The sequence below is a fragment of the Typopeltis vanoorti genome, chromosome 11 (genome assembly GCF_054136105.1).
Source record: "Typopeltis vanoorti isolate ZY-2024b chromosome 11, IOZ_Tvanoo_1.0, whole genome shotgun sequence".
Classification (NCBI taxonomy): domain Eukaryota; kingdom Metazoa; phylum Arthropoda; class Arachnida; order Uropygi; family Thelyphonidae; genus Typopeltis; species Typopeltis vanoorti.
In genome coordinates this window covers 76,536,825-76,554,265 of record NC_143559.1, presented here as the reverse complement: position 1 = coordinate 76,554,265, position 17,441 = coordinate 76,536,825, and the positions used below count along the sequence as shown (strand labels likewise).

The window sequence follows — 17,441 nt, the reverse complement described above, 5'->3', positions numbered from 1 at the left end:
TCAAACAGAGGTCGAAGGTCAAATCAGGAAAAATAGGACCATACCATCACACACTCACCTGCGAATTTCATAGGTGGGTTATGCACTCTGGTTAGAGACATAGGTGTAGCATGATTTGTCTCTCCATAACACAGCTTCAATGTCTCACTGTATACACTCTTTGCACCACCGAAGATGACACTGCATAATGGTTCAGGTAATGTGGGGCTTGCATATTGCAGTCCTACCATGGAAACTCATGTTGTGAACCTTGGTTCTGAATGATTTTGTGCAGATTCATGTTCTAGTCAATGCCCAAAACTCCCCATTAAATGCATCACCCAGACAAATGGCAGTTTTTACAAATTATCCTTTGTGGCACCATACGGTCACGTTCAGTGAGTATGGTGGGTTGTCAATAATCAGTGATACCATCTCAGTATGGTATCACTGATTATTGATCTGGGATGGCCCAATTTGCCAACAATTTGCTGAAAAGATAGGCCCTCAACATGGCATCTTATCACAAAACGTCTCTTTCAAACTCTCTCAGTTCCCTTCTCACAGCCATTTTACCTGGAAACAGATGCAGTGATTTGGGAGCATCATATTCCTCCAATTTATACTGGCTACAAACATGACGTGTTACATGTCACAATGCAGTTTGCCCATGGGGGTGTCCATTGACTTCTTTCCAAGCAGAGTATTTAGGACGTATCTTGAGAAGATTACTTACAACTCAACTAAACATACCCTAGAAATAAAGTAAAAGTAGCCAAATTTCTTAGATTGAAGCAGCAGCAAGATTTAAACAGCCAACGGACAATTTTAAATTTCTTATCATTGACCTTGAAAACAGCCAACCATAAGCCAGTGATAACAGGAGCAACTAACTGAATCCTTCTGGCTCTCTGATGATGGATATATCATGCTCAAACAGATTTGAAAGCAATCAGATTTGTTGCTGTTGTGTACCTGCTAAAGATAACACAATCTTTGTTCTGAATTTTCTTGATTGCTGTAGATTCAGCATCCCACCAGCTTTAGGGAAAATTAAAAACTGACTGGGAGTTTTAGTTTGCAATTATGACAACTTCTATTATACATTCTGTGATATGATTAAGTGCATCAATGATAGCAGATAAGTTTTAAGATAAGTTAAACAAGATAATCCACAAATTAATCAAATGTTAAAATGTGAATGAAGATTCACATTTTATTGTTGTGAGGAATTAATGAATTGTTTTGAGGAAGAATAGTGCAAAGCTGAATTTAATGCATAGAAGAAAATAAGGAATAAGTAGATTACCTAAAACGAGTGTGTCAAGACTTGTGAAGCTCTATGTTTAATATTTCAGTTATTATAGTGAAGATTTCTTTTGAATAGTGTTACTTCAAAGTAATAGTTAACTACAGTTTTAAGTGAGCCTATAATGAATCCAGTGTGTAAAAGGTGTAACTCGGTAAAGCAGTCCTTTTTGTATTTCAGTGTGAAGAAATAAGAGTTAGCTCCGCCTGATATAGCTTAACATTAACTGTGGTGTTCTACTAAAAATAGCCGAAGTATAGAGCTTTAAAGTGTTTCCCCCTTGAAATGATAACTGCCTCATCATCAAATTAAGTGTTTGTTGACTAAGAGAGAATTAGAGAATTCTACCTTAAGAATAATTACTGTAAAATCCTGGAACATTGAGCTGTGTGAACCATTTTCAATTATTTGGAAGAATTTAGAATTGACAGCTGAATGTTTGATGCCTAATGTATTATGTTTGTTATGAGTATTTGAATTAAGTTGACGTATAAAAGAATTGAATTATCTCATTGAATAGAGACAAGTTGTGATAATAGTATTTAAGCATTGACGAATAAGATCTGAAAATTTAACTTAATCTTTAAACCAAACCGAGTGGCTACTAGTTTCTCAGAGATATTTTAAATATTGTTCAATTAGATTATCTTGCTTAGAAAATTATGCTTAAATGTACAGGTTCTATAACCCTGTATTAAATGTTTATTTTATTGACTTCATTTGTTGTTCCTGATTTTTCTTCATTGCACCACTCATAAAACTTATTCGAACCTTGCAGAAACCTTAAATGATAATATTAACCTCGTCCTGTATAAAGTGAGATTGCAAGAGTTAGTTGATGATTGATTCCTCTGTATTATATAGACTAATCTGAATATAGGGTGGCGCAGTATAATATAAATTTCCTTATATTCGGATCAGTATCAATCAGCATTTAACAAAATAAAAACGGAATTTAAAGAAATAAGAATAGATCCAACTAACCAACATAAATGGATCAGTTAGCAAGATGGACGACACAACAAAGTGCATCAATGATAGCAGATAAGTTTTAAGATAAGATAAGTTAAAGAAGATAGAAGATAAGCCACAAAATCAAATCTGCTAAAGAGGGAAAGGTGAGCCAGTCAGTGTGGTCTATTTCTCATTGTGATATCTGTGCTAGAGTACATGGCTGCCCATGTAAAAGAATGGATTTCGTGGTAAAATTACCACTCACTTATAAATTATCAGTTTCCCACTTAATGAATGGGGGGAAAGGGAAGTAAAGAGATTGTTAATAGTAGTGAATGTTTGAGTAAGCAATATGGAAAAAAGTGTTGCCCTGTTAAGAGAGCTAGATTATTACAGGTCACATGCCTTATAATCCTCTTCCTGATGTTAAAATGTGCTACCCCATGGAATGTTATTGCTGTTTAAATACACCCTTATACTAATGGAGTCCTGCTGAGAGGCAGATGCCTTTACGTCAGCAATGAGATGAACTTGGAATGGATGGCAACTTCTCTCTGGACAGCTCAACTCCTAATCAGTCTTTACAGATGATGGTCAATATTCCGTAACATAGGCTTTAAGTATGTCTCTTGCAGGACAAAGTTTATACATGCAGGAGGACTTTGATGTAGATGTTTTTGTGGAGTCCGCAACAATTCCATCAAAGGAATGCTTCCATTATTTATTTTTGGTCGATCCCATCTGACTTCCAATGTTTTGTAATCTTATTTCTATCATCTTAGATTTTTCCTTTTTTGAGGAATTGTGCCCATCACTTCCTCCTTGGGAAAAATATCTAAGATATCATATAATTCAACTCTGTTCAGGGTACTGAGTATTTTCATAGTTCTATTTTCCTCTTTGGGGGCTATCCATACCATCTATTAATGAGTTTGGAGATATGTCCTTAATTCTCTGAGGCAGATGTTCTGTTTCATTTTTAACCAGCAGGTTTTTATGTAGTGAAATCAATTTTCATATTTATAGGAGTAAGTCCATATTCATTTTATTTTTCTCTGATTCACTCAACTGAGAATGCAAGTAAATCCTACCATTTATGGATGATGTAATTGTGAGGAAGTGCACTAGTCATACGTGTCATCAGTGCCCCTACAATACTTTATTTTTACTGTTACTTTCTCAGCATGAAAGAATTTTCCACTGTTGTTTTGATGATGGTACATTCTGCTTCATCTCCTGATATGGTATATTCTGCTCTGCCTTGATCTTTCGAATCTCTTTCTCATTCTTCCACCACTGGTACAACTGAACATCAGTTCAATGATAATCCATCACAGTTAACACATTTCAGTGTTCTGCTTTTGCAGCCTTCAGTGCTGCATTGGCAGAGAACATTTTCCTACAAATAGCAACACCAGTCATGGGAATACCAATTACAGTAAGCATTCCTTCCCCCCCCCCTACTCCCACACACAAACAAAACTTTAAATTTTCAAAAAGAGTGATATTAGAATGGGACCTTGATGTGCCTGATGAGGATATTTGCTCTGAATTAAAAATATCAGGGAGTGACAGCCATAATAAGAATTTTCACACATAGGGATGGTATCCTGGGAAACCAGAATATTCCTACATATCTCTGCCATCTGTGCCCAGTGCAGCAGATGGCAGAGTCATGACAAACAGTTGGAGAATGATCATATTTCTGACGCCGTGCAAAGAGTTCAGGATATAGAGCTTGAGAGAGAGAGAGAGAGGGGGGGGGTTGAATTATCATGCTTTTAGTGATGTGGGAGATTTGCGATGCTTTTTGTAATGATGATATTCCTAGTCAGGACCAGAATATCACCCCTACATATAAGAATTATTATGGTTATCATTTTTAGATATTTTAATTCTCAGCAAATCTCCTCATCAGGAACACTGAGGAGATCTCACTCTGATATCATTCCTCTCAAAAAGTTTAAAGTTTTATGGAGGGGATTGCTGCAACTGGTATTCTCCCAACTGATGATGCAAGAAGGAATTGCTCTGATTATTTTTGGGAAGATGTTTCAACTAGAATGCCACTTGAACAGTTAAAAGGAAAAAAAAAGAAGAAAAAAGAAAGAAAAATGGATTCTGTCAATCCTTCTGGATAAAGAAGGATTGACAGATGAGTAATATGAGAAATGATGGTACAGTTGTACGTGTCTGATGTTTTCTGTTTCATAGTATGGCTTTCCACGAGATCTTATGTGATTGTGGAAAGCATACTATGGTCAAACTGCTAAATCCATCCTTCTACGTTTGGAAGAACACCGTAGAGATATTTCCTACAACAGGACTAGAGCCAGTGCTCTCTCTAGCCACGTTCTTTTCTCCGTTAACTCAGATGAAGGCCACCAACACATTGTGGACTGGACACAAACTTCTAATATCCATGTGTGCTATGATGAACTTGAAAGAAAGATTGTCGAATCCAGAGAAATTGCCTTAGATTCTTCCCATATCAATAACTCCCTAAGTTTTAATCTTTCTGAAGCACACGTTGCCTCTGTTCAATACTGGTGCATTCGTGACAGCACGTAGTCAACTTTTATTTGAAACTCAAGCTTCCATTACTGTTTTCGAAATGTACTACTGTTTTTTTGGAGTAGTACTGTTAATGCAATTTTTAAGTCTCTGTTATATTTTGTTTATTTCTTTGATTGTGATACCTGAAGAAGTTGATCCATTCAACGAAACTAGTAAACTAGTAGTATCTTTTTAAATAAACCATGTCATCTCTTTATCTCTTGGTATCAGTCATTTAAAATAATTTATAATATTTTCTACTGAGTAAAAAATGAATATTCACAATATATATATATATATATATATATATATGACTACTATTATTAACTCAGAGTTCGGATATGTTCATTTTAATATAAACTGACTAAAAATCCAAGAATAATAACAAATTGAGATTTATTTGAAAACGCAACAAGATTTCAAATAAAATGTTCTCTCTACTATCCCACTGTGTAAACTCTGGCTATTTTGAATTCGAAGGTAAACTTTATAAACAGGTCAAAGGATTAGCTATAAAAAGCCCCCCCCCCCCTCCTATATTATCCAACATTTTTTTCGAGGATTTTGAACAAAAGGCAATCTCCTCTTTTAGTTTAAAACCAAGAATTTGGCTTAGATATGTGGAAGATATATTCCTCATATGGGAACATGGTATTGAGAATCTTCACAGGGTTCTCAACCACTTAAACAACCTCCATCAGGATATCAAATTGACCATGGAGATTGAAGAAAATAGTTCCCTCTGTTTCCTAGATGTTAAACTCACCAAGACACCTGAATCAATAAAAGTCTCTATATTTAGAAAGCCAACACACACGGACAGATATTTGCATGCATCCTCACATCACCATCCAGCGCAAAAGTTGGGTATTATATCAACTCTTGCGAATCGTGCAAGATCTGTACTGTCAGATGAAGAAGAACTAAAAAAAGAACTACAATATCATAAATGGACCTTTAAAAGCAATGGCTACTCTTTAAAAAGTATCAACAAACAATTATCCCACCGTCAACATAGCAATATAGAGACACAGGATGACTCCAAAGGTTATATCTCCTTGCCATATATCAGCACGCTATCCAAAAAACTGAGTAGAATCTTAAAGAAATTTAACATACAAACGTGCTTCTCGACTCTTCCAAAAATAGGATCAAGTTTCAGCAACTACAAACAATCTCACAACCTTCTACAATTCCCAGGTGTATACAAATTCACATGTGAGTTCGGAAAAACTTACTATGGCCAAACGGAGAAATCTATCCTCCTATGTCTCGAGGAACACCAGCGAGACCTTGCTTACAAGAGAACCAGAGCTACTGCCCTATCAGGCCATGTCCTGTTCTCAATAAACACGAACAACGAAAGCCGCCAACATGAAGTAAATTGGACAACAACTTCAAACCTACACATCTCCTTGCGGATAAGGGAAGGGCCACAACCCAGACTAGTTTCGACCTTTATTGAGGTCTCTTCAGTGGGAGCCAGGCACAAGTGGAGATACCAGGCAGCGCAAACTTTGTTTGCTCACACTTGGATAAAGGATTAAACTAAATTTATTATACTCTAACCAAGTGAAAAATAAACTTTCAACATCTTTCTCTAAATCCAGAGTAATTTATTAAAAAAGGGTGGCACACCATTTGGCAACTCCTATAGAGATGACCTGCTGTAGAGATGACCTGCTAATGCTTCTGCCTGGTATCTCCACTTGGGCCTGGCTCCCACTGAAGAGACCTCAATAAAGGTCGAAACTAGTCTGGGTTGTGGTCCTTCCCTTAATGCATAACATTAGACATATCCGCAAGGAGATGTGTTTTGCATTATGGGAGATACTGAGATAGGAGTGTTGGTAGCTTGCTCCACCTTTGCAAGGAGTGCCTTGGTGTTGTACCACCTTACCCCTGTCCTGAAGATACTTTCAGGCACAAACTTTGTTTGCTCACACTTGGATAAAGGATTAAACTAAATTTATTATACTCTAACCAAATGAAAAATAAACTTTCAAACCTACACATTTGCCATGATGAGGTAGAACGCCGCATTATCGAGTCAAAAGAAATCACCTTGGACCCTCTTCATATGAACAATAATCTCAGCTATAATTTGCCTGACTCTTTCAGCTCTACTATCATATACTGGAGATCGCGTAGTTCCACACACGCACAAATGTACAACAACAGAACTTTAACACGGACTATAGCTCAAGTTCATAATAACTGTAATTTACAGTCGAATATTATAGCTTTAGAGTGTCTCAATGTTTTTTTTTCAGTGTCTTTTAATAGCTTTCTATGTTCTTAATACCTGATGAAGTCGATCCCGACGAAACATGTTGCGTTTTCAAATAAATCTCAATTTGTTATAATTCTCGGATTTTTAGTCAGTTTATATTAAAATGAATATATATATATATATATATATATATGAAAAGATTGAATGACTAGAACCGAGAGAATTGAAAACAAAGTTTATTAGTACTAGCACAACAAGTTTCAGCTTGTATCAGTCTTCGTCAGGTGCACATTAAAAAAGAAGAAATAACCAGTAAAAAACCGAGGAAATAACTGTAAACAACACGGAAAGTTAGTGTATATATATTTCAATGGTGAAACGTTGAAGTCTGCAAATTCAAAACAGTTCCCTCGTTGGCTTCATTGCTGGGTGTATGCATGCGTATAGCATCTTGTGAACGCCAGTATTTGACTGAAGCACAATGACAGTATGAAAGGTTGTGACTCAGGTTGTTGTTGAGATGTAGGGGGTTGAGAATGATTTCCTTTCATTTTATTATCTTCCTTTCTAATTCATCATGCCAAAGAAAAATGTTATTAGACTAAACCCCTAACCATAGGACTGTATGGTTAGGGTTTTCTTCATTAGAATTGCCAAGAATAGAACATGACTAGACAAAGCACTGGCATGCGTTCTCTTGTAAGTGAAGTCTCTCTTGTGCTCCTCAATGCGTAACTCGATTGACTTCTCTGTTTGGTCAAAGTAAGGTATGTCACAGTCGTCAGATCTGGTAAACACCAGGATATTTAAGATTATGATGTCTAGGTTTCGGATGGTGAACTATGGAGCAGAGTTTTGGAAGAGGAGTAAATACAACATAAAGTTCTTATGTTGTATTTCCTAAGAACCTTGGCTAATTTGGAGAGCTTACATATGGTATAGAAATATTACCTTTTACACTATTGGTCTCTTCATTATAGAAACCGGGAGGATTTAATAGGAATTCATCAGTAGTTTTTTGAGAATAACCATATAGTTGAAAAGCAGACCTGAGAAAATTCTTTATTAAGTTCTATCTCATCATCAAGAGAGGGAGCACGATGTCCTAGAGTAGAAATGATTCCAAACTTCTGAGGAGGATAATGATGGGATTGACCGTGGAGATATCTGTTGGTGTGGGTAGGTTTTCTGTAAATAGATTTTAAGTTTTTCTGAGGAACGGGTCAGTTTGACGTCCAAAAAAGGAAGAGAACCATTAGCTTCAAACTCGGCCGTAAATTTTATATTTGGGTGTTGGCTATTTAGATGTTCAAGGAAGTTCAGGAGAGATTCATGTCCGTGGCTCCAAATCAGGAAAATATCGTCAATATATCTTCTCCATAATAAATTTAGTTTAATCCTTTATCCAAGAGTAAGCAAACAAAGTTTGAGCCTGAAAATATCTTCAGGACTGGGGTAAGGTAGTGCAACACCAGGCAACTCCGAGCAAAGGTGAACCAAGCTCTCATCACTCCTTGTCTCAGTATCTCCCATAATGCAAAACACATCTCCTTGCGGACATGTATACTGCTATGCATTAAGGGAAGGGCCACTATCCAGACTGATTTCAACCTTTATTGAGGTCTTGTCAGTGGGAGGTAGACCCAAACATGGAGATACTAAGGCAGAAGCAATAGGAGAGGTCATATTTACCTATAGGAGTTGCCAACAGGTGTACATCTTATTACTGAATTACTCTGGATTTAGAGAAAGATGGTGGAAGTTTATTTTTCACTTGGTTAGACTATAATATATTTAGTTTAATCCTTTATCCAAGTATAAGCAAACAAAGTTTGCACCTGAAAATATCTTCAGGACTGGGGTAAGGTAGTGCAACACCAGAGTAATCCAATAATAAGGTGGTACACCTGTTGGCAACTCCTACAGGTAAATATGACCTCTCTTATTGCTTCTGCCTTAGTATCTCCACGTTTGGGTCTGCCTCCTACTACGAGACCTCAATAAAGGTTGAAACCGGTCCGGGTAGTGGCCCTTCCCTTAATGCATAGCAGTATACATGTTCGCAAGGAGATGTGCTTTGCATTATGGGAGATACTGATACAAGAAGTGATGAGAGCTTGGTTCACCTTTGCTTGGAGTTTCCTGGTGTTGCACTACCTTACCCCAGTCCTGAAGATATTTTCAGGCGCAAACTTTGTTTGCTTACACTCGGATAAAGGGTTAAAACTAAATTTATTATAGTCTAACCAAGTGAAAAATAAACTTCCAATATCTTCTCCAAATTCTTGGTTTTAAAGCATAGGAAGAAATGGCTTTAACTTCCAGATCTTCTAGATATATGTTAGCAAGTACAGGAGACAACAGATTGCCCATTGCAAGACCATGATTTTGTTTATAGATGGTATCCTGAAATTTGAAGTATCCTGAGTAGATGCAATGAGTAAGTAAGGCCATGATCTCTTTAGATAATTTATCCTTGAGTAGTACAAGAATTTCGTCTGTACGAACATTGGTGAATAAGGAGACTATGTCAAAGCTTGCCATGATTTCATCTTCCTAAGTAATGATATCTTTTATACACGATACAAAATCTGTGGAGTTTTTAATAAAAGACGATGAATTGCCAGAAAAACAGTTGAGAGATTTTGCCAGATATTTTGAAAGGTTGTATGATGGAGAGTCAATTCCTTCTAAGATAGGTTGAAGTGGGTTATTTACCTTGTGAATTTTAGGTAGTCCATATAATCGTAGAACAAACGATTGGAGAGAATGAAGAGAAAGGCAAATGTTTCTCTTTGTTCTCTCCATCTGCTTATTCGATGATTATATGAACTACCTGAAATTCACAAGGTAAATAACCCACTTCAACCTATCGTAGAAGGAACTGACTCTCCAGCATACAACCTTTCCAAATATCTGGCAAAATCTCTCAAATTTTTGCAATTCATCGTCCTTTATTAAAAACTCCGCGGATTTTGTATCATGTATAAAAGATATCATTATTAAGGAAGATGAAATCATGGCAAGCTTTGACATAGTCTCCTCATTCACCAATGTTCCTACAGACGAAGTTCTTGTACTACTCAAGGATAAATTATCTAAAAATATCACGGCCTTACTCAGTGCATCAACTCAGGATACCGTCTATAAACAAAATCATGGTCTTGCAATGGGTAATCCGTTGTCTCCTGTACTTGCTAAGATCTATCTAGAAGATCTGGAAGTTAAAGCCATTTCTTCTTATTCTTTAAAACCAAGAACTCAGAGAAGATATATTGACGACATTTTCTTAATTTGGAGCCACGGTCGTGAATCTCTCCTGAACTTCCTTAAACATCTAAATAGTCAACAACAAACATAAAATTTACGGCTGAGTTTGAAGCTAATGGTTCTCTTCCTTTTTTGGACATCAAACTGACCCGTTCCTCAGAAAAACTTAAAATTTTGATTTACAGAAAACCTACCCACACCAACAGATATCTCCACGGTCAATCCCATCATTATCCTCCTCAAAAGTTTGGAATCATTTCTACTCTAGGACATCATGCTCGCTCTCCTCTTGATGATGAGATAGAACTTAATAAAGAACTCAATTTTCTCAGGTTTACTTTCCAACTATATGATTATCCTCAAAAAAACTACTGATAAATTCCTATTAAATTCTCCCGGTCGCCATAATGAAGAGACCAATAGTGTAAAAGGTAATATTTCTATACCATACATAAGCTCTCCAAATTAGTCAAGGTTCTTGGGAAATACAACATATGAATTTTATTTACTCCTCTTCCAAAACTCCACTCCCTAGTGAACCATCCAAAACCTAGACATCATAATCTTAAATATCCCGGTGTTTACCAGGATATTTATATCTGGTGCGACTGTGACATAACTTACTTTGACCAAACAGAGAAGTCAATCGAGTTATGCATTGAGGAGCACAAGAGAGATGTCACTTACAAGAGAACGCGAGCCAGTGCTTTGTCTAGTCATGTTCTATTCTCAGCCAATTCTAATGAAGAAAACCCTAGCCATACAGTCCTATGGGACAAGTCTAATAACATTTTCCGTTGGTATGATGAATTGAAAAGGAAGATAATAGAATCAAAGGAAATCATTCTCAACAACAACAACCTGAGTTACAACCTTTCAGGCTGTCATTGTGCTGCAGTCAAATACTGGTGTTCACGAGATGCTATACCCATGCATACGCCCAACAATGAAGCCAAAGAGAGAACAGTTTTAAATGTGCAGACTTCAACATTGAAATGTTTTTTACTGGTTATTTCTTTTTTTTTAATGTGAACCTGACGAAGGCTGATACAAGCTGAAACTAGTTGTGCTAGTACCAATAAACTCTGTTTTCATTTCTCTCAGTTCTAGTCATTCAATCTTTTTATAAAAATGTATAACAACCGAGTAAATCAATCTTCATACATATATATATATATATATATATTTTTTTTTTTTTTTCCTTCTTCAAGGAGAAAACCTAAAGATCTTTTCAAAGAATATGCTTATTACTGTTTCCATGTGCATTCATGAATTGTGGATTGTATTAGAAAGTCAATGTGAAAAATAACTGTGGGTTCCTGAAAAACAAGAAAAATATTTTGTTATGCAACATATTTGTAAACCTATACCTTATTGCTACACAATGTCACAACCTCCCCCCCCCTGGCAGCAAGCATATTATGTAATGTATGGACAAGTCCTAAATGGTGAACAAAGTAAACTTTATACATTTAAGCTTTAATAAATCCGAAGATTAAAGTCTAATGTAATTTATAATGAGCACCTTTTCTTCTACTGACACGGGCTTGCCAATTTCTTCTTCGGTAAAGTCTATGTAAGCCACAGTACCATCCCAAGAGCACACAATAAGCTGATTTCCTGATTGACTCCTAGAAAATAGTTACATTATTTTTAACTTTTTAGTGATAATTTATTTTTACTGATTAATGAATCATACATAATTTGTATCCTTAAATGAGTTTTCAGGACTGCTTTTCATAATATTAAGTATTTATTAATTATACTTAGTTTCATACGCTAACCTTGCAACAATTCAGCGCTATTTAGTGTAAATGTCATGAACAACTATCTGTCCTATCATAAGAAGACAAAAACGAAATAAACAGTGACACTCTTCTTACTTAATCCCATGAAGCCAACTGGTGTAAGGGAACAATGATTCTCCAGCATTTTTGTATTTCTATTCAGTCATTTATCACTTATGCATTCTTGTTCAACTCAGTTTATAGTGTAGCTTACCCAACGAAAGTCTTTTGTTGTGTATCAGTTCTGCAATAATTTACATTAATGAATTCAGAAGAATCTCTGTTATTCTTCTAATACAGCAGATTGCACAGTAACAAAATTCTGATGTGCACTGTAAAGAAATTCAAACACTATTAGAACAAAACGATGCACTTTTAAGCTTACTACTGCAAACAGTGAAAGATCAAAACATTCTCTACAGCAAACAAAATTTCCTAGAAAATGCACTCAGTATTCACAAGCAGTAGATTCCATGCACTCACCACACAAACCAAGAGAAGAATCTTGACCTCATATGCTTCCTAACCATGTCCTTACTCTGATTCTAGAGGTAACCCTGAGTTTTTCCTCACTGGCCATGCAATGTAACATCTGACTTGTGTCCATACTCATACTTAAGATTCCTTTATATGTTTCTACCATCTCTATTCTCTTACATCTCACTAGAACTGTGAAAACCACGCTTTCTCACTCTAGCCAATGTACAATCCCTTATGCTAATAAAGTGCCAGATAACATCAAAGTTACGGCATACTGAGCCTTTCCAGCTATCTCTCTATCTTCTCTGAATCCCAAGTGACCATATCTAAGCACAGTAATTAATATACAATCTTATCAAAGCCCTGTACAGTGAAGAATAACTTTCTTGGTCCCACAATATAGTCTTCTCTTCAAAACTGCAGTTCTCTAATATGATGGCTCAACTGCATTAGCAATGAGGCCCCTAAACAAATTCTCTATCAACCATTGCATCTATGTGTTTAGCTTCATTGACAACCAGTAGCAATTCACTATTAATATAATACTCTGATATGTTTGAGATTGGGAATGCCCAAAAAATTTTATTAGCATAAGGGAGGGAAATACATTAACCTCTTCCTTTGAGGAAGAGACAAGAGTCCTGCAACTAGTGGTTGCCCTAGTGACAATGGCCTAGCCAAAGCCACCAGACAAGAATGCAGATCAAATGTGTTGAGTTCCTGATTCACTGTGTGCACCCAATGAATTATGGCCATAACAGTTTTTTTCCTATGAGGATGATGATGATAATACTGTCCATGAATGTGGCATCATCTGGTGTGAGGTAGAGGTGGACAAAACAGGATATTTAGTGGGATGTTGCTACAAGCCAAGGAGCACAGAGGGTGAGGAGCAGGTGATGTTTAGGCATTTGAGCTTAGCAAGTGCAAGAAGAATGACTGTTATGGGAGATTTAATTACAGCAGTATAAGTTGGGAAGAGGAAAATGAATGTAGTAATAAGGGAATTCTCGACAGACAGATGTTCTTAGGCAACATGTAATAGAGAGAGAGAGAGAGAACAAGAAGTTTGGATTTGGTCATAGCATCAGAAGTGCTGATTATAACTGAGATGACATCTCTTCCCCCAGTTGGAGAGAGTGACCATGTAGTTTGACTTGGAAGATGAATAGACATGCAGGAGTATCAAAGAGAAGGGAACGTATGTGGAATTACAAGGCGGGTGATTATAACAGTCTTAGATATCAACTTGCGGCAGTTCCATGAAGGGCAGAATTGGAAGGCTGAGATATCATTAGTGATTGGGAAATTGTAAAGGAATGTTTGTTAGCAGCAATAGTAAGCTGTATTCCACGAGTGAAGAGGACACGATTTGGTGTAAAGTAAGTGACAAACAATATCAAACAGGAACTGCAGGTGAAAAAGAGGTTATGGAAGAGATATAAGGAGAGGGGTGGAGAGCAGCAGAAGCATGAAGAATATAAGACTCAGGCTAGGAGAGTGACTAGTATGGCAAGGAAGGCAAAACTGGAATATGAGAAGAGATTGACCCTAAGATCCAAAGAAAATCCTAGGGATTTTAGCTATGTGGCCATTAGTAGGAGAAATGATTGTGGAAGAATGACATTGTGGGATAAAAATGGAAATAGAGTGACTGATGCAGAGGACATAGTGAAGTTTTTGAATGAACACTTTATTGGAGTATTCCATCCTGGAGAAGTAGGTTTTCATTCTAGAGGGATATGGCAGGTTCGAGATTTAGAGGTGCAAGAGGAGAGTGTTCCAAATACTGAGTACTCTGGATGTCAGTAAAGCTATGGGACTGGATGGTATTTCGCCAAGGGTTCATGGCAAAAAACCTGAAGTTCGGGGAACATATTGCAAGGTGATGAAGGTAACCCAGAGGATTGCTGCAATACTGAGAAGGATGCTGACCTGCAGAGATAAAAGAGTTATCGTTCCATTGTATAAGACCCTGATCAGACCATACTTAGACTACTGTTCTTAAATTTGGTCCCGAGGATTTTGAAGGGGATAAATTATCTGTGGAAAGGGTACAGAGGCAGATAACAAAGGTTTCAGGACTGTACAATGCTAGTTACGAGGATCGGCTGAGGGAATGTGGACTGCAGAGTTTGGTAGATAGAAGAAGGAGAGGTGATATGATTGAGACTTTTAAACTGTTGAGAGGTAGTTACAGGGTTGACACTGGGGAAGTTCTTTTGCTTGGTTGAATAGCGGGACGGAGTGATGACAAGTGGCCATCCCTGGAGGTTATGAAAGGAAGCTGTAAGCAAGAGGGTGAGGAGTGGTTTCTTTGCATGGAGGGTGGTTGAAACGTGGAATGCACTGCCAGTAAGACTGGTGGGAGAAAGATCATTCAATGAGTTCAAGGAGTGGTATGATAGACTGTTTCCTAAGAAGGACCTCCCACGATGAGTCTTCTGACTCCATGGAGGCCTAAATAATAATAATTTTATGTATTTTTTCCAAAAGATAGAAAACTGGAGTGCTCCATCAGGTTCATGAATAATCAGAGACTTAGAAACAGTAATCAAAGATTTTTCTGTATTTATAAAATGAAATTTTTGTAACAAAAGTATGCCACTCTGATAAAGAACTGGTCGAAATCATCATCATCATCAAATTCCTGCCATGTACCCTCAAGGGGTGTACAGGATATGATAGTACTACATGAAAAAATTACATCATTACTAACTTCCTATCTACAATTTTCCTCCAAATCAGTCTGTTACTGGTCGAAATCATTAATATATTCGAGAGAGAGAGAGAGAGAGAGAGAGAGAGAGAGTGTGTGTGTGTGTGTGTGTGTGTGGCAGACAGTAGAGTTTGGGAAAATATGACTGGAGAAGATGATGTTCATAACCATTTCATAAAATAATTCGTAGAGAGGAAAGAGAATTTCCTATATCAGTCCCCTCTCTTTGTTGGGATAATTAATCTTCGACAGTAAAATATACAGAATATATACAAAATCAAAGAGATAGGAAACAATGGATTCACCCAAACATTTTTCCCCCCTTCCAAACCATTCAATACCATAGATACCTACTCTGGTTGGATTTAATTCTCTATAATCATTTTTTCTAAGTTGATACATCTGTCATAAGCATCCATGTGAAATTGCAAGTCATTCTATCCAGTAGTTTGTTTTATACAGCTGTCTGAAGCAAAACTGTTGCCTGTATCCCTTGAAATGGATAAAATTGAGTATGGTGTGGTTATAAAATTCTTTGTAAAAGAAGGTTTAATGCCAAAAGAAATTGATTTGAAGTTCATAAAAGTTTACGGGCACTCTTCTCCTTCGTTTTCGACAATTAAAAAATGGGCTGCCGAGTTTAAACATGGCAGTACCAGCCTTGAAGATGATCCATGCGAAGGATGTCCAAAAAGTGTGACAACACCAGAAATCATTGATCAAGTGCATGATATAGTATTGGATGACTGGCGAGTCAAAGTGCGTGAAATTTGAGACTATAGGCATTTCAAAAGAACGTGTAGGATATATTTTGCATGAAGAATTGCAAATGAAAAAGCTTTGCGCAAGATGGGTGCCATGCTTGCTTACAGCAGATTAAAAAGCACTCCCATGAATATCTTTGAACAGCGCTTGGAGAGGTTTAACAAGAATAAAACTGATCTTGTGCATCGATTTATTACTATGGATGAGACTTGGATTCACCATTACACACCAGAATCCAAACAGCAGTCAAAACAGTGAACAGAAGCCGGTTGTTCAGTGCCAAAGAAGACAAAGTCAGTTCCATCAGCAGGAATGGTCACGGCATCAGTGTTTTGAGATGCTAAAGGCATTTTGTTTATTAATTATCTTGAAAAGGGTAAAACAATAACAGGGGAATATTATTCCGATCTTATTGATTAGACTAGATGAAAAAATTCGTGAGAAAAGACTCAGTTTGCAGAAGAAAAAAATCATCTTTCATCAGGACAATGCATCTGACCACAAAGGTGTTTTGGCAATGGAAAAATTAAGGGATCTGCACTATGAATTGTTGGAACATTCACCCTATTCCCCAGATTTGGCTCCCTCTGACTTCTATCTCTTCCCAAAACTAAAACTCTTCCTCACTGGTCAGCGTTTTTCTTCGAATCAAGAGGTGATTGCAGCTGTAGTGGGTATTTTGCAGATCGTACTGAGAACCATTACAGGGATGGGATAATGGTGCTGGAGCATCGCTGGAATTAATGTATTAGTCTTAAGGGAGATTATGTTGAGAAATAAAAATAATTTTGAAATTATAAATTCGTTTTTTTATTGTTAGGCTGAAAATGTTTCAGACCCCCTCCTTGTAGTAATACTCTGATATACTGTGCAAGTCATATTCTGTTACCATAATGATATCCTACTGATAAGTCTCATGAATGCCAAGAATTTTTGGACCCTAATCATTTAACAAAGCTAAAAATTCACTGCTCTTTATTTCTGATGACCCTGGCATAGTTAGTTAGCATATGATGATCCAACAACTGTGAGGCCCATACGGGCAGGTACAGCACCATCTTAAGAAACTAATATAATTTATATATGGTTATAATGTATTCTTGTCTGTAAATTATGTTAGTGAATACGCATGATCACAACCACCAGGCTAATGCATATTCAACCAACTCTCCAAGCCTGATTGGTTCAATTAACTTTTGTTTGACAAAAACTATCACCATTCTGAGGGTCATCTCTTCAATGCTGTCGATCTCTCTCTGTCTATTTCACACTTAGTGAGTGTCCAAGCTTTCATGCAGCAGCTTTTGTCATATGTTTCAGTAAGGAAATACTGTGAGTAGACATATTAATTAAAATTATAATAAAGGAATTAACTCCCATAAAATATTA

At 36.8% G+C, this 17,441-nt stretch overlaps 1 protein-coding gene across 3 annotated transcripts in view; it reads right to left on the bottom strand.

Annotated features, from left to right (window-relative positions):
- Hira (histone cell cycle regulator-like protein) overlaps nucleotides 1-17,441 on the bottom strand; it is a 429,854-nt gene that overhangs the window by 227,883 nt on the left and 184,530 nt on the right. For all 3 annotated transcript variants that reach the window (XM_090400974.1, XM_090400975.1, XM_090400976.1), the window contains one exon: nucleotides 11,827-11,932. In XM_090400974.1, coding sequence (XP_090257100.1) covers nucleotides 11,827-11,932 — 106 coding nt within the window. The remainder of the gene's footprint in view (nucleotides 1-11,826; nucleotides 11,933-17,441) is intronic.